The sequence below is a fragment of the Sorghum bicolor genome, chromosome 3, assembly GCF_000003195.3.
Source record: "Sorghum bicolor cultivar BTx623 chromosome 3, Sorghum_bicolor_NCBIv3, whole genome shotgun sequence".
Classification (NCBI taxonomy): domain Eukaryota; kingdom Viridiplantae; phylum Streptophyta; class Magnoliopsida; order Poales; family Poaceae; genus Sorghum; species Sorghum bicolor.
This window is the reverse complement of record NC_012872.2, coordinates 63,464,108-63,486,114: the sequence shown is the minus strand read 5'-3', so window position 1 is coordinate 63,486,114 and position 22,007 is coordinate 63,464,108. Positions and strand designations below refer to the sequence as shown.

The following is a 22,007-nucleotide window of genomic DNA, read 5'->3' as shown; positions in this document are numbered from 1 at the left end:
GCCGGTCCGCGATGGCGCCGCCGCTCAAGGACGAGCTGGACATCGTCATCCCGACGATCCGCAACCTCGACTTCCTGGAGATGTGGCGGCCCTTCTTCCAGCCGTACCACCTCATCATCGTGCAGGACGGCGACCCGGCCAAGACGATCAAGGTGCCCGAGGGGTTCGACTACGAGCTCTACAACCGCAACGACATCAACAAGATCCTCGGCCCCAGGGCGTCGTGCATCTCCTTCAAGGACTCCGCGTGCCGCTGCTTCGGCTACATGGTGTCCAAGAAGAAGTACATCTACACGATCGACGACGACTGCTTCGTGAGTTTCAACTTAATTTATAAATCTTGTGTGCGTTGCTGCTCCTGCGTGCATTCGGGCTCCTTATTCCGCTGCGACGATGGGTCAGGTGGCCAAGGACCCCACGGGCAAGGACATCGACGCGCTGGCGCAGCACATCAAGAACCTGCTGTGCCCGTCCACGCCGCTCTTCTTCAACACCCTCTACGACCCCTACGCGCCGGGCGCCGACTTCGTGCGCGGCTACCCGTTCAGCCTCCGGGAGGGCGTGCCGACGGCCGTGTCGCACGGGCTGTGGCTCAACATCCCGGACTACGACGCGCCCACGCAGCTGGTGAAGCCCCGGGAGCGGAACGAGAGGTACGTGAACGCCGTGATGACCATCCCCAAGGGCACCCTCTTCCCCATGTGCGGCATGAACCTCGCCTTCGACCGCGACCTCATCGGCCCCGCCATGTACTTCGGCCTCATGGGCGACGGACAGCCCATCGGACGCTACGACGACATGTGGGCCGGATGGTGTGTTAAGGTGACAGAACAGAACAGCAGACGATTTTTTTTTTTCACATGGTGATTCACTGCACGCCCGCCCCCCAATGATGCTGATCACGCCGCCGCTGCGGATGTGCAGGTAATCTGCGATCACCTGGGTTTGGGCGTCAAGACCGGGCTGCCCTACATCTGGCACAGCAAGGCCAGCAACCCGTTCGTAAACCTCAAGAAGGAGTACAAGGGCATCTTCTGGCAGGAGGACATCATCCCCTTCTTCCAGGCCGTCGTGCTGCCCAAAGACTGCGACACCGTGCAAAAGTGCTACATCGCGCTCTCGCAACAGGTCAAGGAGAAGCTCGGCAAGGTCGACCCCTACTTCACCAAGCTCGCCGACGCCATGGTCACCTGGATCGAGGCCTGGGACTCGCTCAACTCCTCCGGGGGCACTGCCGTCGCCAACGGCAAGCCCAAGAAGTGAAGTAGATCTATGCTGCCGCCGGTACGGCCGGTGAAGTGACGACGGCGGCGGCTCGGCTAGCTCTCTCGTACGTCGTGTAGGTTGCGTGCATCAGGTTTAAAGCTGTTGCATTGTGTTTCTTATATACTGCATCACATGGAGTAATTAGTTCGTGGCCCTTTCCCCTTTCTCTTTTTTTCTTCTTATCATCATCAAGTCGAGTCGAGGTCATTTTCTTTAGGTTCAGTGCCGTACGTCCGTTCTCAGGGATACTAGTGTTTCCTTGTATTATTAATTACACTACTACAATGTGAGAATAAATAGAAATTGCGTATGCTATCACGTGGTCGATCATGTTGTTTTATTTCATTTGAAGCGTTTTGACACGCTCTGGTGGTTCGACGCATTTCGTCGCAAAAAAAAAAAGATATATAGCTGTAGTGTACAAACATTTTTTTTTAGCAACGTAGTGTACAAACATTGTACGTAGAAGTTACCAACCAAATGCACTCGCACACGGCAGTACGCGCACCTACGGTCCGAGTCGAAGCCACATCTGACGCCCCTGCTGCGGTTTCAATCCAAGTAATCTAATCGACCGGCCCGACTGAAATCAGGGGGCCACGGGAGAAACTGCTGCCAAGCGAGAGTGCCTGGCACGTGAGCAGGGAGCGCCTAGCTCCATAGAGGATACAGCCACGTATACACTGTTGTCCCACGTTGCGACTTGTACCGCCAGTGGGGCCGACGATCCACGGAACTCATAGCAAATCTTTTTCCCAAAGTGCCCTTTATTATACTGTTATTAAGATCCAGCCATAAGGAAATCTAAAAATATTTCGAGTTTGTACATTAAGTCTTTCTAAACATCCCTAAATACCAGAATAAGCATAAAAAGATATAGTTGGTTAGAGATAGGTGAACTAAAAGATTGAAAGAGAAAACCATAAATAGTATTTTTAGAAGAAATACTAATATTAGTGATGCTAGAGAGATAACAAAAATAGAGCACTAGCAACACACAAAAGGGCTTGCAGAAGCGATGAAGCAACACACAGAAGGGCTTGCAGAAGCGATGAAATCCTTGTTGATTCGCAAACGGTCACATGTAGATTCGCAAACAGTCGCATACATGTTGAAAGTAGTATTTTTCTTTTTAATTTTTGCATGTAACGTAAGCCACGTATTCACATGCATGTAACGCTTCGACTCGCATCACGTAACACTTGTATGAAATTCACCAAGAAATTGCACCAAAGACACATATGAATCGACGTCGATAGAGTTTCGCGCGCGAATTATGAACACCCCGTATAAAACACAAATGGCTCTTTTAACCCTAGTAGAACTAAAAACCGGCCACATGTACCAGCCCCACCGGCAGGGCATTATGGTAAAACCTAAGAGGAAAAAAGGCGGGCCCCGCACTTGCCCGGACGCTGAAAGAGAAAAAAAAAAACATCCCCAGAACACAACCCTTGGCCGTAGGCGGCGGCAGGGCGAATCTCCGCAGTCTGGGATAACCCCAGGCTTGCCACACTCCCTTTCCCCCACTCGCCGTCTCCTCTCCTTCGCTTCCCATCCATTTCATCCCCCACCCAGCGAATCCAACCCCACCCCTCTCTCACTCACTCACTCTCTCTCTCCTGTTACGGCGAGAGCCAAACCCCTAGCTACCTCGCTCCAGAAGGTCTCCTTCCCCGGCTAGATCTCCCATGTCCGGCCGCGCTGCCGATCCGGCCATGGCGGCCGCCAAGGGGAATCTCGGTGAGCTCGTTTGGGAGCACCGTGTGCAGGCGGCCGTCGCCGTGGCGTTCGTGGCCGCGGCCGCCGTCTCGCTCTCCGCGGTCGGGCCCAGCCTCAGCGCCGTGGTGTCATTCTTCTGGCCGCTGCTCCTCTCCACGGCCTTCTTCCTGGTGGCCGTCTCCGTGCTGCTCTGGATCTCGCCGCCACCCGCGGGCGACGCCGACGAGTCCGGCAAGGAGCTCATCGACTTCGTCGCTGGGTGCCGCCCGGACCACCTCGCCCCCCCGGATGCCGTGGCCGTGCCCGCCGTGGAGGCTCCTCCGCCGGAGCCGGAGATCTAACGGGCTGCAGCGCCGGAGGAGGAGGCGGAGAGGAGGCTGACAGCAGCCGAGCTGTGGCATGGCGTGCGTGCTCCGTCGCCACCGGGGTGACGACTTGCTTCCAGTGGCACGGGTGGGGGAAACCATTGTGGGCCCACCTGTGGGTGTCACGCCGGCGCGGCGCGCGGCCGTGGCTCGGTAGCCTAGGACTCCTCCATGTCGTCTCCCTCTGCTCCGGTGTAACATACAGTACCGTGGATCTTAATAATGAATCATGGCAAAAAAAAAAAAAAAAAAAAACTGTCCTCGCCGGAGTGATCTGTGTGTGCGGCTGTGCGCGCCTTGACTGCTTTCCATATCGATCGTCTTTCGCTGTCAAGGTGGCTGTGGCTTTGCGCTTTCGTTATCCTCGGTCACTGTACCCCGAGGCTTTACCTCAGCATCACTCGTTTGAGTTGCTACTTGCCAGTAGTATGATAGCATGATTCATGCCAGGAAAGCGAAAGGTGAAGAAGACCTGGTTTCCTTTCGGGTCATGATAGTATATACAGTACTTTAATGAATGACTCTCCTGTCTTCTCACAAAATTCCTTATCTGCGTCTATCAAGCTTTCCAAGATCTTGCATTGCTCCGCCAGATGACAGATTTAATGAAGAGGTGCAGCTGGAGATCCGGCCCACAGTTTGCAATCCTCGGAATCATTCATTCGTGAGCCATCACAGATCTTGCTCGGTTCAGACTTCAGAGCTAAGCATCACTCTGAGAGCGGTTACAAGACGAGAAGCGTTGCACGGTAGACTTGATAGGGTGCGCTGCGTGCCTACTGCGTCCTTTCGGCGTGAGCCGTTCGGACGTTGGGACATCACATAGCGGTAGCGAGCCTGCGACCGTCCATTTTTTCCTCCTCCTATATACGCAGTCCTACTAGGCGGCCAGAACGGCGGCTAGTAGATGACCGACACGGCGACGCCTCACGTGAGGCCGTGACCCCGTCGCTGTCCTCGAAAGGGCCAGTCATACTAAACTCGGTTCAGGAATGGAGGCGCCTGGCCAGTCGCTGTCGCATTGTTTAGTTTGCACGAAATTTTGCAAAACTTCCCACGTTCCTGTCACATCAAATTTTACGACATATACATGAAACATTAAATATAGATAAAAAATTAACTAATTATATAATTTGTTTGTAATTTCCGAGACAAATCTTATGAGCCTATTTAGTCTATGATTAGATAATATTTATCACATACAAACGAAAATACTACAAGACCTAAATTTTGATCTGCTTTGAACTTCACCGTGACCTTTTTTTAATAGAGCCGTGACATTTGATTTGCACCACATGTGATGGCCCTCATGAATGATTCTGAGGATGCCACTGACGTTGGTCAAGCCTCAACCTGGTAAGCTCTAACCAATTCTACAATTCCGATCAACCTCAAATTGGTAGACTGAGAAATTCGTCGAATTCCTGTATCCGCTCGCCCATCGTTGGCAATCTCCAGCCAACGGTGCTTATTGTATTTAGGTTCCAATTTTGATTTTAGGAGTTGACAAACATAAGTTCGTATTGCAATAGTCATATTCATATTGGTTGGTCACTTGTGGACCACATGGTTTTCTTGGATCACCTGATAATAATTTGAATTGGTAATAAGAGTATGGTGCAAAAGGCATTCACAAAAGACTGAGGATTTTATAGAGTCAAGTGCAAGTTTGGTGCTCTGAGGTGCTTGACATGGATTGTATAGGGCTTTGTTCATTTGCCCATACTATTTGTGGGAGGGTGTCTAATACATGCAACTTGGTAAGAGTCGAGTTCAAAGCATTGGATATGCACAGTAAACTCTCACCAAGCTTAACAAGTGACATTGTTGGATAGGTTTTTAATTCAAGGATCTCAAACTTGGTGCGCACATCATCAGATGAAGCACAACTAAGTCAATACTTGGTTGTAGTGTGGACTAGTCACCATATTATTGGATGGGACTTCGTGACGCTAGACAAATTATTTGGTGAGGAACTTGTGTTTTACCGTACAATCAGGTGGTGGTGATTTGTGATACCAGGCAGATAGGGGTGAAAAGAGATGGAAACGAATGAAAAATGATATTTTTCTGTTTTCATTATTGTAAGCCAAGAGCCATTGCGGTAGTGGGATATACAAAAAATAGATAGATTGATAAAAAGAAAGACAAAAACAAACGGTAACATAGGGATTTCAAGCCAAAAATAGATGCCACATGACATCTCAGTTACATAACATATGGCAAACTGAATAAATATACACATAATACACCTCACATGTCGTGTCATGACATACATAAACACAAGCCAAACAGAACAATGTACGCATCACAGGTCATGAGATGATAGACATAAGCCAAACTGAATAAGTATACCTCACAAGTCATGAGTTCACAGCATGATATGAATAAGATACCTCACAAGTCACAGGTTCACAACATGATATACACAAGCCAAACTAAATAAATAAATAAGATATTACACATAGACTTGGTAGTAGTACAATACACACATGACAACATAATATCAGACCACAAATAAGTCCATACGACTTTGAAATGATAATCGACAAACCACACAATATCATGTGTGAACAACAAACTCACCAACAACACATGTGAACAAAAAGTCCATTGTTAAAGATTTATTCCCAGCCACCATCTTCGTCCATTATATTTCCTAATAAATAAAATCTTTACCATGTTTATTTATGACTAACTGCAAATATAAAGATATGCTATTGTTTTTAGGTTGTTGCAGAAATGGTTATGAAACACCTCATCATCAACGACGGAGTGACTAGAAGTGATAGGAATTATCTCTGGAGGTTTCAGCTCATATTTGGAGTCTAGAATCAAAAGAAAGATATCACACCACTTCAGAGGCGGAGCCAGGATTTGAACATGGGGGGGCGTGCAAACCAAGAACAATCATATGTGTCAAAATATTACATGACAAAGTTGTACATAGCACCAAAATAAACGTTTGCATTGCAATGCAAAAAAAGCAGAAAAACTAAAAAAATAAAAGAGAAATTTAACTAGTCTCAGGCCTCTCACCTTCACCTGATCATTCTATTTCTTTGCTTAGGAAAAGAATCACAATAAAAACTAGTTAAACGGGGGCAAAATTAATTAATACTAGATCCTAACATCAAATGACAAACAATCAGTTATATATCATTTAGTCTTAGACAAAATGATCACTTAAACAGGTAAAATGGTCATTTAAATAGAAGGTTAAACAGAAACACCATACCACTGTTAGTGTTTAAAAGTTGAGTACAACGGGCTAAATGACCGTTTAGAGTTTAGACGAATAATGATAGAAGAGATAATAGGAAGACTAATGCTAAATAATATAGATCCCATTGTTGGAGATCAATTCAGAAGGATTAAACAAGGAAAACGCTGATTTTCAATTAACTAGCTAATTAGAGTGTGTGGTAGGGGACAAACTGATATTTGATAGGCAATAATAAAAATAAAAGATATGAAGAAAATATTAGAAAGATCTAGATTCTATTTTTATAAGAAACTATTAGAGATTAATATGAAATAAGAATAAAAATTTTAGTACAGATAATATCATTAACTAGCTAATTAGATAATTAAACATCTAATCTATGAGGTGTATTAAGGGAGTTATGGGAAGGAGTTATGGGAAGGTTGGGGGGGTGCCAGGCCCCCCTCAGCCCCCCCTTTCCTCCGCCACTGCACCACTTTACCATGTTGTACCATTCATATTGATAAACTATATAATGGACAATTCAAATTGAGCAACCAGAGAAAATATTACCGTTTTTCTTATTGCATGTATCTAATTGTTGGTACTGATCATCGCATGTACCATCTTAGGATCTAAGTAGGTAATATCCACAACAACTTAGCTAAGAACACTAAATAACACTTGTATTGCCATCATATACCAAACAATAATTTATGCAAGATTGGATACTTATCGATATTGTTCTTCTAATAGGCGGGGCACCTATATGCATCGATAGTGAGAAACAACAGTAGCGAGAGCAACCAACGACGCCGTGAGGATGGAGAAGGGTGAGGGGAAGTAGTAGCGAGAGCATCTGACGCCTGCGGAGGTAGCCTCAAGAACACATGAGGAAACAACGTGGATACCTGCGCTAGAAATAGAGATGGACCAAGGGAGTAGGACAGAGAAGGACTACAAGAGTTGGCTTGCTTTCTTGGGGTCCAATCCCTTGCCCCGCTTTATCCGAGAGGACTGATTTCTACATGTTAAGATCTCGTAGAAAGCAAATTCATTCTATTTACATCTCCTAATAAATAAAAATTCTATTAGGGAGAGAGGTCCATTGCCATCCCTAGACGATAGAGGAAATGATGTGTGAGGGTGATAGAGGAGCGTTTAGCCCCCCCCCCCTTTTTTTTTGAAACATATGATTGCAAAAATCATAGGAATAGAAAAACAAAGAAATTCCATAGGAATGCAATTACTACAAATCAGAAAATAAAAATTACAGAATCATGTAGAAAATAGATGTCGGGATACTCATAGGAAAGATGTAGTAATAGGAATATTAGGAAGTGCTGTAAGTGCATTCGCCCCCGGTGTGGGTTTTGATAATTAATGACAATCAAATTAGGAACTAACATGTCTATCAAGTGTAATCTACAGGTGTTAGTTCATTGATGGAATCAAACAAACACATTTGGTGAATCACAGCACCCCCAAAATTTCTTCATATAAGCGACGTTTCAACTCAAGGAGCTACCTAGTTTTATTTCTTGGTTGAGTTATAGGAAACGCCGCACTATCAAGAGGGATGCAAATTGAGTCGGTAAGATGAGGATAAAGGTGCTCAGGTCAACTTAGGTCTTGCGCTTGAGAGACACACTTGCACACACGAACTTCTGGAAAGTTTCTTCTCTGCCAGGGTGAGCCGGTAGTACCGGCCCTCAGGGCCGGTGGTACCGGCAGTGCCAGCTCTACTCCTGAGTTTTGCGAGAAATTGAACTACCGGTAGTACCGGGCTTTGACCGGTGGTACCGGCTACCGCCGGTAGTACCGGCAGGCAAAAATCCCGCAGAACTATGTTTTGCGAGATTTTGCACTGCCGGTGGTACCGGCCTTCCACCGGTAGTACCGGCGCTGGCCGGTAGTACCGGTAGGCCTTTTTCTTGCATCTTTCTCAGCTTTCTCACGTTTAGATCTGGGGGCGCCGGTGGTACCGGTGTTTGCACCGGTAGTACCGGCCAGTGTTCTGTACTCTAGTATAAATAGCTCTTCCCTCTTTTCTAACCGTTGGCTTGCTCATTCCAGCTACTCCACCTCTGAGAAAACAGTCTCCAAGCTTTAGCTCACCCACTCTCTCTCCCTCTTGCTCCTAGACTTCATTTCTTGAAAGATTCGAGCTTGAGAAGTGAGATTAGAGAGTTGGGAGCATCGATCTGCGACTTGAGCACTCCGTTCCTCGTCTTGCCGGTTTGGTTTGTGTTTGTTACTCTTGGGTTCTTGGAACCCTAGCCGGCTAGGCGTTCTTCGTGGTTGCCCGTGTTGATTCATTTGTGAGGGCACCCCGAAGTGTTTGTATTACCCCTTGATTCTTAGTGGAAACATCAAGCCAACCTTTGTGGTTGCTTGAGGAGGAGACCTAAGTGGTCAGACCTTCGTGGTCACCTCAACAACGGGGACGTAGGTACTCCTTAGTGGAGATTGCCGAACCTCGGGAAAAATACCTTGTCTTGCTGTGGAGGTAGCTTCGACTACCCTTGCTTGTGTTCTTTGTGTTCCTCTCTCTTTTCCTTCCTTCAACAGGTAAACAAAGGTCGATCTACGTTTTGGTGAAGGATTGAGCTAAGGGAACTCCAACAACATTCTCCTCTATGCTTAGGAAAGTGGGGTAAAACTCAGATCTGAAATCTAAGCACTTTACACTCTGATTTCGTAGCTGTCTTAGAGAGTCGGTAGTACCAGCAGTTTGCGTCGGTACTACTGGCTGTGTGACACCAGTAGTACCGGCTCAAACTGTCGGTGGTACCGACAGACATTTGACTTCCGCAACTTGAGTTTTTGAGTTTTAGGTTTTTAAGATACGCCTATTCACCCCCCTCTAGGCCAATTAGATCCTTTCAAGTGCACAATCCCATTCATTGATTTAATTAATAGCGTGGCAGAGCTCAGACTTGATCCCTTTCCAAGCTGATTGTTTTGTTCCACTCATTCTTAAATCCATCATTGTTTTTATTCTATGGATTAGCTGATTCCTGAGTTTTCCCTTTGAAAATCCCCCATTCCAAAGGAGCCCTGAATGTTTCTTGCCTTCCTGGGCTTGAGCTGAAAATACTTCTGCTGGCCTTTTTTTTTGAAAGCCATTTGGCGCACTTTATTCATCTTGAATCATTGATACATCATTCACCAAGGCTCCTAGTATGAGTCTAGGGGGTTCATCGATCCAATTACATGATAACTTACTCTTCATAGCCTCTCTAGCTAACTCATGGGCAACGACATTTGCTTCACGATTACAATGTTCACAAGAAATAGCAGCAAAATCTAACCATAGCAAATTGCACTGTTCATAAATTGGAGCACTAATTGTTGCCGAAACACCTCCTTGTATCATTGTTTCAACAACTTCTGAGCAATCCGATTGGATCCTGATTCGGTTGCACCCCATCATTTGTGCCAGCAGCAGTCCTTCCCGCAGAGCAACAACCTCTACAGCAGCAGCATTTGCCACATTTTCAAAATAATTCACCTTTGCAGCTACGAAGGCACCAGTGTGATCTCTTATTATCGCACCTGAACTTCCTGTGCTGGATTCAGGTTTATAACTGGCATCAAAGTTTAATAGCAGCTCATCTTCAGGAGGCCTTTTCCAACCTACTTGCTTCTTTTTGGTCGCCCTTGTATGTTTTGCTGAACGCTGGTAGTTTGTTGTCAGTGTTGCAATCGATAAAGCCGCTCTTGTTGGATTTTGAATAGTTTCCCCATGCGTCAACTTCCGACGTTCCCACCATATGTACCACCCTCCAGTTAAGATTAATTCTGCTAGCCCAATCTTGTTTAGCTCCTCAACTGCTCTGGCCATCGTGATCATATCAGCCATAATAACAGAGCCCGATTGGTGAATAGACAATGCCATGTTAATTATCTCTGACACTCCAAGTATGCGCCATATCTCCTTTGCTCGGTTACAGGTGAACAGAACATGCTTAATGTCCTCACAACTTGAATGGCATGCCGGGCAACTGCTCGAATTTTCTATATGTCGATTTGCCAGGATCCCCTTGCAGGGGATTAATCCATGTAACACCCTCCATCCAAATATCTTAATCTTTGAAGGCACCTCTAATTTCCAGAGCTTAGCCCATACTTGTTCATCACCTGCCCCTCCTGCCAGGTCATTAACAATATTACCTCCAAACTTGTGCGCCCATTGTAGGTGATATGCTGATCCCACTGTGAATAGGCCATTCTTTGTAAATTGCCAAGCGACCACATCATCTCTCCCTTGCCTCAAGGGGATTTGTAAGATCCTGGCCACATCAATTTCCCAAAATAATGACTTTATCAACTCCACATCCCATCCCCCAGTAACTGGATTAATGAGCTCATCCACTCTCGTTACCAGATTATTTCCTCGCGGTGTAACTATTTTTTGATTATGGCTTGATGGGATCCAATTGTCTTCCCATATCTTGATTTGTGTACCATCCCCTACCCGCCAAACACATCCTCTTTTGAAACATTTCAGACCTGCATGAATACTTTGCCAAGTGAAAGGGCTTGCACTCTTCAATTTTGCATTCAGTAATCTGCCTTCTGGATAATGTTTTGCTCTTAGTACTCTAGCACATAGAGAATCTGGTTCCTGTAATAGTCTCCAAACTTGTTTTGTCAGGAGGGCTATATTAAAAGCTTGTAGATCTCTGAAACCCATACCTCCTTTGTTCTTTGGAATATACATCCTCCACTAAACCTTTCAGTGAATCTTTTTATGATCATCGTCATCACCCCACCAAAATTGGGATATGGCGTCTGTTATCCCTTTGCATACTTCTGCTGGCCTTTTGATTCGCGGAGCAAAACGCTCCTCCCAGGCCTATGCCAGCACGCCTGACGAGTGGGACCTCTCGTGGCTCTTCCCGGTCCAGACTCCAGAGTCCAGAGTCATCCCTCCCAACTCCGCTGCTACGCCTTCTTCCACATCGCAATCACGCGCGGCGCACCCGTCCGGCTCTCCCCCTCAGGCCCTCACCCTCCCTCAGGCTCACGCCCTCACCTCAGTCCTCACCGCTCTCGGCCGCCTCCTTAAACCCTCCCCTCGAACCGGAACCCAACCGAGAACAAATCCAAAACCCAAGCCGCACCCATGTCTCGCATCGCGGCCTCGCGCCTCCTCCCTAGGATCTCTGCGCTCTCCTTCTGCACCGCCTCCCCGGCAACCGCCGCCGCTTCCTCCTCATCATCCACGGCGGCGGCGGCGGCAGCGGCAGCCGCCACCGCCTCCGAGGCCTCCTCCACCGCCGCAGATCCATCCTCCCAGCCGCCCCAGGCAGCCCGCAAGCCGTGGGGCGCGCTCAAGTTCGCCGCCTTAACTGCCGTGTCCGCCGCGGTTGGCGGCACGGCCTACGTCAGCTACGGTACGGCTCCCAATCCCTGCCCCGCGCGGGGCCATGCGGTCCCGATGCTCAGCTTCGCGGTTTAGCTCCCCTTGGAGATTCAGCGTGGCCTGGCTATTGGTTCAATGTCTTGTGTGGTGATTCGTTTTCTTCTCCTGTGTTTAGCTTATTCTCTGGATGAAGTGGATCAGATGACGCGGGAGCTCCGGAAGAAGTCGAAGCAGCCCATTCCTGAGGATGCTTCCGGCTTTGAGGTAATACTGCAATATGCCAAGTTTAAGCTCCTCTTGTTAGCTCAATTTCGTTAGCTATATAAAGTCATGAGCAGCAGTGCCTTAAAGTTATTTAGAGGGAATTGTGAAATGTGACCTTTGATGATGGAAGATCTAATTAACCGTGTGAAACACTGATGATGTCACTATCGTGAAGCTGTTGAGGTGCCTAATTGGCAGCCGAAATTTAGCTCTTGAGCTAGAAATTTGTATGTGCTGAAAATTGCATATCGGGAACTTTGGTTTTATTGCATTTCTTGCTTCAACCTTGAAATAGCAGCTGTCATTTCCCTGCACTTATTGTTCCTTCCAAAACTAGTACATGACCACCTTGCTAGGATTCGAACATATAGGGTGGTAAAATGTTTGAATGACGCTCTATGGTACGCTTGCATTCTGGGAATATAGTAGAAGACCTGAATTGGTTTTACAGGACTAAGGTTCTCCACTGTATCTCAACCATGCAATAAAATAACTAATTTTTCTTGTTTGCAGAGGTTTCAAGCTATGGCTTATTCATCTGCTATGAAAGGTAGTGGCTACAGAATACTCTTTCCTCATCTTTCGAATTACTATCTCTGCACATTGGACTCTGTGTGTCATGCAGCTTTTTGACCAGCTAACGAGCAATTCACCATTCTGTTATTCTTGCTCAAACTGGAGCCTTTAGGCGATTTCTGTCCACTTCACTATGTATAACTACCATATCTGTTGTTCTAGTTCTTAGCCTTTGAACACCTGGTTGCCGCTCAAGTAACCGAAAATTTAGAGACGAACGGAAGGAATAGGGAATGACAGAATGACGGATGTCAATAATTGGAAGAATTAGGGTTTCATTCCTCCTCCCTCTTACACGGCTCTCCTGGAGCTCTATTTATACACATCCGCATCACCTACAATGACAGAAGTGTCCTCCTAACTGCCCAGATCCTTGAGCATATTCCGTACCCCCGGGGCCTCCTTGGTCAATTATGCTTTTGGTCCCCCCTTCCCCCGCCCTGCATCTGACGTAAGGGGGGACCATGCCGAGGGAGCCATGCAGCTCCCGTCCTTCCGGCCGCTTCCGCCATTTCGTAACACAGGGACGAAAAGGGCCAACCTGCACAACACATACATCATCATATCGAAAGCGTCATGATGAGCGAAAGCGGTGCCCGCACCGCTTCGGCGGGTTACGGCTGTGAAGGTCGAAAAGCGCTTCGGCAGGTTACGGCTGTGAAGGTCGAAAAGCCTTTTTTGTCTTGGCTGATAAGAAATGACCTTTGCCTTCCCCGCCGATAACCGCCAGTCTTCCAAAAAGTAGTCATGTGAAAATACTGACGGCAAGGCGGGGGTGCCGACAAGGCAATGCCTCCCCCAACTGTATCCTTAACACTACAGCCCCTACTGTATGCAGGCTATAACCTTGAATTTAAAATTCCTTTGCAGTAGTCAAATATGATACCAGACATTACATTTGAGCATACCACACAGTAGCATATATGCATGTGTGAAATACTCCCTCTGTTCCAAATTATAAGTCACTTTGACTTTTTTGGTACATCCATTTTGCTATGCATCTAGATATAATGTATGTCTAGATACATTGCAAATTCTATGTATAAAAAAAAAGTCAAGCGACTTATAATTTAGAACGGAGGGAGTAGCTTGGTAATGTTATTGACTAGAGAAGGTTTGGTAATTGTAGGTAGCACCCTAATTATTAGACTGTTTGAAGTTATGTGCATTAGATATGCCACAGCCAATCGCTAAGAAGGGCATGTGTAGTTCGCACTTTAGTGACTTGTGGTTGTGGATAATTTGACCCATATTGACGTGTAAAGTAGTGAACAATGATGACTGTATCTAAACATGTCACAGAGAAGGAGAGTGATATGAGCTTACTCTTAATCTGCTCATCCTCAATACTGAGTTTTTTTTTGTCGGTTAAAACCTTCATATACTCATCGCGTTAGAAAAAAATAAAACCATACATGCCACTGATTCGAGCTTCAATTTAATTGACAGCTCAGGTTGGCTAGATACTTTAATTCTTTTTTTTGCTGCCCCTTACTAAGGATTGTATGCTTTGTTCTGTAGTTCCTGTTGCCGCTATTGAGGCATACCTGGATGTGAGGAGCCAGATTGAAGATCAAATCCGGGTCAGTACAGATGGTAACTTTTTTCCTTCATGGATCCATGTTGGATATTATGAAGAAATGTCCGCAATCATACTAATATATGTTTACCATAGGGCTTTAGCGAACCAGTATCAGACAAACTTCTTCCAGATCTTCTTCCTCAAGAGCAGCATGTATTGACTCTCGTTCTGGATCTGAACGAGACTCTTGTATACTCAGATTGGAAGGTGAACTTTTATGTAACCACACAAACTTTCATTTTTTGTTTACTATGGAGTATAGATCTCTGTATACTGTAATATATTTTTAGAACATAAATCTTCCTTTATTTTTTTTCTATCATACTCATTTCATATTTTTGCTTGCCCGCTGGCTGACTGATTCATTGAGAATACCAGTCTAATGTTTTTTCCTTAAATAAACATGTGTATAGCGTGAGAGAGGATGGAGGACCTTTAAGAGGCCAGGAGTGGATGCCTTTCTTGAACATCTTGGGAAGTTTTATGAAATTGTTGTGTATTCTGATCAGCTTAGTATGGTAAGTTTTTCAGAGCTTTCAGTTCACTTTTATTTGCAAATGTGTAACCTGCATGAAACTTTGTTGCATTTGCAGTATGTTGATCCTGTTGTTGATAGGCTGGATCCAAAGGGCAATATTCGACACAGGCTATCAAGAGTTGCAACTAAGTACGAAAATGGAAAACATTATCGGGTATGTGGATGTTACACGCTATTGTGTTAGTAAAGGAATTGTTGTCTATTAATCCTTTTGCTTGGCTTAAATATTTTATAAAGTGGTCCTTCAAATGTATGGATGCTTTGAATACCTGTTTCTGGCAGGTCAGTCCTATTCATCTGTGCTATACTTTCGTGCACACTGTAGCCAATATTTTACAGCGCGGTAAGCTAATGGTGGCATAGCATGGGTTGAAATATGATAGAGGTTCACATTTCTTGTAATATCTGGTCAAGCTTGTAGAGTGAAAGTGGTTTTACATAAAGTTTCTTGTCCATGTATTAAGTACTTTTTTTTCTTGAACTCATAGGGGAGCTGCATATCATTATATTAACTATTAAGAACCCTTAAAAACACACTCTTTATCAAAATCCGTGAGAGACAGACCCTGAGCGCTAGCCATGTACCTAAGCTGCATCTCTTCTGGAGAGCGAGAGATTTTCAGGAAGACATGTAGAGGATCTGTTGAACACAGTGATTCCGGTGCTTCCAAATTGTCCAAGCTCCTAAGATGACAAGGGAATTGAGTCCCTTTTTTATTTCACCACTGGTTCCTTTAGTAATATTGACCACCAACCATCCAGGGAAAATGTCTTCAGGCTGTGGAGACAGAGTTCGCAAACCAACCTTTTGCAGTAGACTGAAGCAGAATTACTTGGAAAATACACAAAATCAGCAAGTGCTGAATTGTTTCTTCCTCCTAATCACAAAGGAGAATTTGGTGGGATGAGGCAGACCTTGTTGTGCACTTGTGCTAAGAAGATAGGTAGCCTATCACTTGTGTGCCACAAGCCATATGAAAAAGCAGCATTTGCTTGGTGTTCCAGATCCTCTCCCATGGCCCAAAGATGTATTGACTTCCTAAGATGAGTTGCCTGTCGTTTCTTTTGCTTTGTTGTAACTTTTCATCGTGCACACCAATCTTCTGTAATTTGCATGACAGGCTTCCAGAACCAATCCTCAGTTCATGCACTACCCAATTTTGAAATTCTATGCTGTTGTATATTGAAAGTAACTAGGGGACTTTACTCATGATGATACAATCATCATTCCCATGTTCACTAGTTATTGTTGATCATCCCCCATTGAGTGCTATTTCCAGTGGTTAGTCTTGTTCTAAGTCTGAGTGGTAAATGTTTCTCCTGGTAGTAATTGTAAGATCTTAATAACATTATAAGACGCATTATGTATTCTGCATTGTTTTTTCAAGACTGACCCTTTATGATGTCATTACTAGGATCTGTCAAAGCTGAACAGAAACCCTGCTCAAGTTCTTTATATCAGCGCTCATGCTAAAGAGTCAAGCCTGCAGCCTGAAAATTCTGTGGAAATTAAACCTTGGAAGCTTGAAAGTGATGACACTCAACTGCTTGATCTTATTCCATTTCTAGAATGTAAGCATTGGAAACTTTATGTAGTTCATCCCATTAGGTCAAGCTTTTCCATTTGTCTAGTTTGCTTTTTTTTTTTGCAATATTTATAACACATAAAAAATCTGTAGATGTTGCGATGGTAAGACCTTCTGACATCAGGTCTGTTCTTGCATCCTATCAAAGTGGTGATATTGCCGCCGAGTTTATTGAGCGCTCTAAGGAGCACCAGAGGTCAGTGAATATTTTCCTTTGTTCTATCACCTTTTTTTTATACTTAGTTGATGGCAATCTGAATGTTTGACGTACCCAGTTCCACAACTTCTGTGAAAGTAAATCAGTCATGATTATGACCACAATCAGATCATTAGTGTCCACAAGATTATTTCTCCATTTTTAATCTGGACAGTTGGCGATTTGTCCACAATCAGATCATTAGTGCCTTGGGAAATTAAGTCTTAGCCGAGAGAAATAGTGTATTGGTTGTGACACTAAACTGGACATAATATACTGACGTATTAGCAAATCCCACTGTGCTACATGACAATATTTGGAGCAAAAAGCACGAGCAATCTTGCTCCATGTCTGTTGATTTGTCTTCTGTTTCCTTTTTTTTTTTTGCTATAACAAAAAATAGGGTTTCCTGATTCATATTGCTGCTGTGACAAAAATAGCTAATGGATTTAACTGGCTAGAAACAATTGCTATAATCTAATAGGAAAAGAAATTTTGTTCTTGATATGGTGGGGATATGCAGTTGTAACTTTGTATCTTCTTTCCTTGTCAGTGTACAATATAATCGATGAGAGTTTGAGTTGGTTTCTTATTTTAGGGCAAATTGGTTTGCCCATGATATACATGGCACAGCAAGTTCAGGGTTTTCCATGTGCCATTAACACTCTGAATTAAGAAAGTTACCCCTCTAATAAAGTAATTTGTGGAAAAATATGCCACTGCATTCACATCTCTCCTGATGCCTTTTTTTGTGCAAACTTCTCTTAGAAGTATCTTGATTATTCTTTTCAGCAACCTGTTTTGTGCTGAGTGGTACTAAAGACTGTTGTCTCACTCAGCAAACTGTGCTTGGTCTACCAATTTCATTACCTCTGGGACCTTGTAGCATAAATTTCATAATCTGATAATCCAGCACATTTTAGTTGGCCATTTTTTTTATGACAACCTTTCTGTCATCTGCTTTAAACATGACAAGCGCCTATTTCTGGTTGATATTCATAGCCATTATTTTACAATAGATATAGGACAGAAGTCACAAAATTGGAACTTAGGGTGTTTGGTATGACTGTTCAATTGTTGTAAGAGCAAGACATTTTTTTGCTATTTGTGTGGGCTGTGTGTTGATTTTTTAGGTACTTCCGCTTATAATAGCTGTACGACTATATGCTTCCTTGCCACTATATGCATGGGGAAAAAAAGTCAAATGTGTCTTATTTTTGACAGGAGGTAGTAACATACTAACATGTGTAACCTAGGTGGTGGCAGTATAGAAATGCTGTAGTGTACCAAGAGTATCAGTCAATTTTGCTTAACGCTTATTCACATGGTAATGACTTTGTCGATTTAGAAGTTCTTTAAAGCTTTTTAGCACCACCAATATCACTTTTGCAGGCGCATGCAAGAACAAAAGAAATCAGGACGCATATGGAGACGATGAGGACTAAAAGTTGGAAGGAAAACATATGAATGTACACACTAAAGACAATTCAAACTTTTTGGCGCTTCAATCCGAATGAAGTGAATGGATCCATCAAGGATTGCAATTTTGTCATCGTTTGCATTGGCGGTTAATAAATGTTTTCATTTTAACAGGTCTTACAACGATACCAAACGTTATTTATAATTGTTGATGAGAGGCCATACCGGCCGAAATATTGCGCTTGCTGCTTGTATTTTTTTTAATAATCTGTTGCTTGCATTTTTTTAAGGGTCACAAAAGTTTAATATGGCGGTTGCTGCTTGCATTGTTTTGAGGGTCGCGAAAGTATTAGGCCTTGTTTAGATTCGATTTTTTTTTTGAAATTTGACACCGTAGCATTTTCGTTTTTATTTGACAAACATTATCTAATTATGGAGTAACTAGACTTAAAAGATTCATCTCGTGATTTACAGACAAACTGTGCAATTAGTTTTTGTTTTTATCTATATTTAATGCTCCATGCAATGTGTCGCAAGATTCAATGTGATGGAGAATCTTGAAAAATTTTTGGTTTTTGGGTGAACTAAACAAGGCCTTAAAATGGTGCTTGCATTGTTTTAAGGGTCCTATGGCACTACGTTACCATCCCTACCAAAGTACTGCTATAGCTTCATTCTAAATCAAACATGACTGAGTTTATGAAGAAATGTATCATGATTTACAATGTCAAATAAGTTTCATTAAATATATTCCAATAGCGTATTTATTTGAATTTCTAGATACTAGCATGTTTTCCTGAAAATTTTGACTTAGAAACAGAATTAAAATGAACTATCATTTGGAACGGAGGAACTAGCATTTAATAATCCTTGGACATAGGTCAACGTCCCACGTTTGAGATACGAAATCGAGAATCCATAGACATGCGGTTGCAAGGCTTAACACGAGCTAATATAATTCCATTTGTCTAGTAACGTTTTTAGAGCTTTCAATGAAAGAATCTGACTTTTACATGCTTAGCATAGTGCCATAGTCACACATATTTATTGTCTGCTAAAACTAGACTGCATCATGATGAATAAACATAATGTAAGCATCAAAATAAGCTTGACTCAGCTAGAACGGTACTCAGATCCATGCTTAGCATAGTCACATATTTATTGTCTGCTAAAACTCTTAACTGCATCATGATGAATAAACATAATGTAAGCATCAAAATAAAGCTTGACTAGGCTAGCACGGTACTCAGATCCTATTTGGATCCCGTGGTCCATTAAACTTGAGCTCTTTAGGCTCTAACAGGTGGTCTAAAATACAGTCTAATGTTTAACCAACACATACAAAAAATTATGAGTTCATGGAAGTATGGAACCATATAAATGTGCTAAAATGATATAAAGTTCAGTAGTGTTCGTTTCGCTGAAAAGCAAAGCTGAAAAATATTGTTCGCCGCACATTAACCAGCGAACATGGAAGTCTCATCTATATTCAGAAAAAAAAACAATATAATTGGACGAGGACAGATGTAGTGGGGGGTGGTTTATTGTGAAACAGAGAGACCACTAGCGGGATTGCTATTTGCAAAACAACTTGCGAAGTGGTAAATGTACCATATTTTCCTTCCGATAACAATAGGTGCCTCCGTGGTTCCTGGAAAATCATTTTTCGCGTGCTCCCATATTGACCGATATAAAAAAAAAATGCACATGTTGATCATCGATGCAGTAAATCATCTGGAAAAATCGTTTTGGCGTGCTCCTAGCAACGTAATAATCCGGCCGATATAAAAAATGCACATGTTGATCATCGATGTAGTAAATCATCTTGTAGGAAAACCACCACAATTTTTTTTTTGAAACCACCACATATGTTGATCAACTCGTCCTATTTGCTTGTATGAAAAACCATGACAGAAAATACAACATGTGACTATGGAAGCAGATGTTACGAGAGAAAGACACTGCTGAAGATTCTGCTCAAGCAGACTAGGCCTCGCTCTACCGGGTCATGGAACTATGGAAGCAGTGCTGTTGGGAAGTAAACGGATGGAACTTGGAAGCCAGGGAAAAGGAAGACATACAAAAGAAAAGTTGCAACGGCCAAATTGGCAACAGGTTCATTGGAATTTATTTATGGTGGATGTGCGTGCGTCGCGTGGCAGCGCTTGGATCCCTCGCGTACTCGCACTGCGGCTGGTTTTAGACCGTCCACCACAAAGTCGCGTGGACGTTCAGTCCTCGCGACCACAAACTGTAGTATCGGAGGAGTGAATCGAGTCGCGCTCGCGGCCGGTTTAGCCGTGCGGCACAGCAGCAGGCGGCTAAGAACGCAGCGATGCAGGCGCGCGCTTACCCCGCGCACTTGCCGGGGAGCGGGCCACTGCCGGGCGTGGTCGGCACCAGCCGCGGCGGCCTGTTCCCGTGCGGCAGCCTCGGCAGGCGAGCTCCCGCGGGCCGAGGCGGCGCCACCAGCGTCGTCTGCGCCGTTGACGGGGCTTCCGTTGCGGCCGCCGCCTCCGCGGTCGCCGATTCCCCGCTCCCGCCCGCGCAGGTCACCTGGCAGATCGTCGTCGGCGCTGTAGGTCGGCCCGTGTTACCTGTTCCGTCGCTCGAGTGTGTTGCGTATTGTCCGTTCCACGAGCTCAATTGTCTGACAGCATCGGCTCTTGCTTATCGTTCGTGCAGCTGGAGTGACGCCTTTCGTCGTTGCAGGGGTCGAGTTCGGCAAAAGAATCGTGAGTGTGCTAGGCCTGTTGTTTCTCGCTCTTTGGCGCACTGTTTTCTTTTTCTAATTATGTTTGCCCTGGAGCTGAAGGGATTGTCCTTAGCGACCAAGAGACAGAAAATGCCCCTGTGTACTATCCCTATCCATTTCGACTCTAGGTCACCCTAATTTGCATAAGCATTTGTCAGCCGAAATTTGCTGACAGTCATTTTTTTAGATGATTTCCTGACAGTCTTTGCTAACTGAATTTCTGTCAGTTCCCCATTGACACGTTACCATCCTTTTTTTCATGATCGTTTCTCTCCTGATTTTTCAGATCGCACAAAAGAAATGCGAAGTCTGTGGAGGCTCTGGTCTTGTAATGAAGAAAGATAATTACGTCCGATGCCAAGGGTGTGGTAAGTAGACCAAATCTATCCATTTTTCTCTCACAATAAATCAACAAAGTTTGTAATATATTGTAGTGTCACTTTGGCTTTGGGATAACGAATTCAGAAGACCTTGCAACCCCCGATGGCATGCATGTGGAAAATTTGACAACGATTTGCTGCCTGTTCCGCAGGTGGTTTCCTTCCATGGCAATCTTGGCGAAGATTCTTCACCGGATGAACGTGGTCCTCTAGCGCGCTCCTTGCATCAGTACTCTTATTATACTCTACTAGCGGTCTAGCGCTGTAACTAAAGATGGATGAGAGGATCGAGCTGGAAAAAGAAATAGGAAGATACGGAGTACTGTATAATTAAATGATGAAGAACATCGTGTTTGAAACACCTTGTCACTAAACCATGAATGAAGCAATATACTGTAGACATGTAGTAGGAGTACGTATTGCTCGTGCATGTTGTCGGCTTACAGACAACCAAATTGAGTTGAGATATGTCACTACGTACGTTATTCGAGTTTTGCGTCCCCGTACATGGTGGTCAAGTTTCACCGTGAGCATGCTGGCCGTCCTATGACTATGATCCCTGGAGGCTATGGCAATCTAGTGAATCTACTAAACGGCTTGTCAAATAAATTATAGTAAGTGCCTCTTGTGGGAAAAAAAAGGAAAATCCAGTAAATGCAAATAATGGTTTCCTATTGGTGTATATTTGCGGTACCAAAAAATATCGCTACTCAGTATATGAAGTTATGAGATATTTGGTTTGCTGAATGAGGTAGTCTATTGTCATCTTACTCCTTAGTTTT

The 22,007-nt window shown here is 44.3% G+C and overlaps 4 protein-coding genes across 4 annotated transcripts; all 4 read left to right on the top strand.

Annotated features, from left to right (window-relative positions):
- Positions 12-1,576, top strand: LOC8079235 (alpha-1,4-glucan-protein synthase [UDP-forming]). Its single transcript, XM_002458490.2, has 3 exons — positions 12-314; positions 403-822; positions 925-1,576. The coding sequence occupies exons 1-3, from the start codon at positions 12-14 to the stop codon at positions 1,261-1,263; spliced, it is 1,062 nt and encodes a 353-aa protein (XP_002458535.1). The 3' UTR covers positions 1,264-1,576.
- LOC8079234 lies at positions 2,599-3,609 on the top strand. The gene has a single exon (XM_002458489.2). It carries the CDS (start codon positions 2,958-2,960, stop codon positions 3,327-3,329), a length of 372 nt encoding a protein of 123 aa, XP_002458534.2. The 5' UTR covers positions 2,599-2,957; the 3' UTR covers positions 3,330-3,609.
- Positions 11,467-18,385, top strand: LOC8079233 (mitochondrial import inner membrane translocase subunit TIM50). Its single transcript, XM_002458488.2, has 10 exons — positions 11,467-11,960; positions 12,105-12,193; positions 12,707-12,743; positions 14,291-14,352; positions 14,445-14,558; positions 14,765-14,869; positions 14,945-15,043; positions 16,305-16,461; positions 16,569-16,671; positions 18,064-18,385. The coding sequence occupies exons 1-10, from the start codon at positions 11,690-11,692 to the stop codon at positions 18,107-18,109; spliced, it is 1,083 nt and encodes a 360-aa protein (XP_002458533.1). The 5' UTR covers positions 11,467-11,689; the 3' UTR covers positions 18,110-18,385.
- On the top strand, positions 20,298-21,865 carry LOC8079232. Its single transcript, XM_021455681.1, has 4 exons — positions 20,298-20,672; positions 20,776-20,825; positions 21,132-21,213; positions 21,378-21,865. Exons 1-4 carry the CDS (start codon positions 20,426-20,428, stop codon positions 21,422-21,424), a joined length of 426 nt encoding a protein of 141 aa, XP_021311356.1. The 5' UTR covers positions 20,298-20,425; the 3' UTR covers positions 21,425-21,865.

Excerpts from the sequence above, each read along its gene's own strand:
- LOC8079235 (XM_002458490.2), top strand. The coding sequence starts at position 12 with ATGGCGCCGCCGCTCAAGGACGAGCTGGACATCGTCATCCCGACGATC. Across the intron at positions 315-402 it reads CGATCGACGACGACTGCTTC|GTGGCCAAGGACCCCACGGG; the intron begins GTGAGTTTCAAC and ends ACGATGGGTCAG. Across the intron at positions 823-924 it reads GGGCCGGATGGTGTGTTAAG|GTAATCTGCGATCACCTGGG; the intron begins GTGACAGAACAG and ends GCGGATGTGCAG.
- LOC8079234 (XM_002458489.2), top strand. The coding sequence starts at position 2,958 with ATGTCCGGCCGCGCTGCCGATCCGGCCATGGCGGCCGCCAAGGGGAAT.
- LOC8079233 (XM_002458488.2), top strand. The coding sequence starts at position 11,690 with ATGTCTCGCATCGCGGCCTCGCGCCTCCTCCCTAGGATCTCTGCGCTC. Across the intron at positions 12,194-12,706 it reads AGGATGCTTCCGGCTTTGAG|AGGTTTCAAGCTATGGCTTA; the intron begins GTAATACTGCAA and ends TCTTGTTTGCAG. Across the intron at positions 14,870-14,944 it reads ATTCTGATCAGCTTAGTATG|TATGTTGATCCTGTTGTTGA; the intron begins GTAAGTTTTTCA and ends TTGCATTTGCAG.
- LOC8079232 (XM_021455681.1), top strand. The coding sequence starts at position 20,426 with ATGCAGGCGCGCGCTTACCCCGCGCACTTGCCGGGGAGCGGGCCACTG. Across the intron at positions 20,826-21,131 it reads TCGAGTTCGGCAAAAGAATC|ATCGCACAAAAGAAATGCGA; the intron begins GTGAGTGTGCTA and ends CTGATTTTTCAG. Across the intron at positions 21,214-21,377 it reads CGTCCGATGCCAAGGGTGTG|GTGGTTTCCTTCCATGGCAA; the intron begins GTAAGTAGACCA and ends CCTGTTCCGCAG.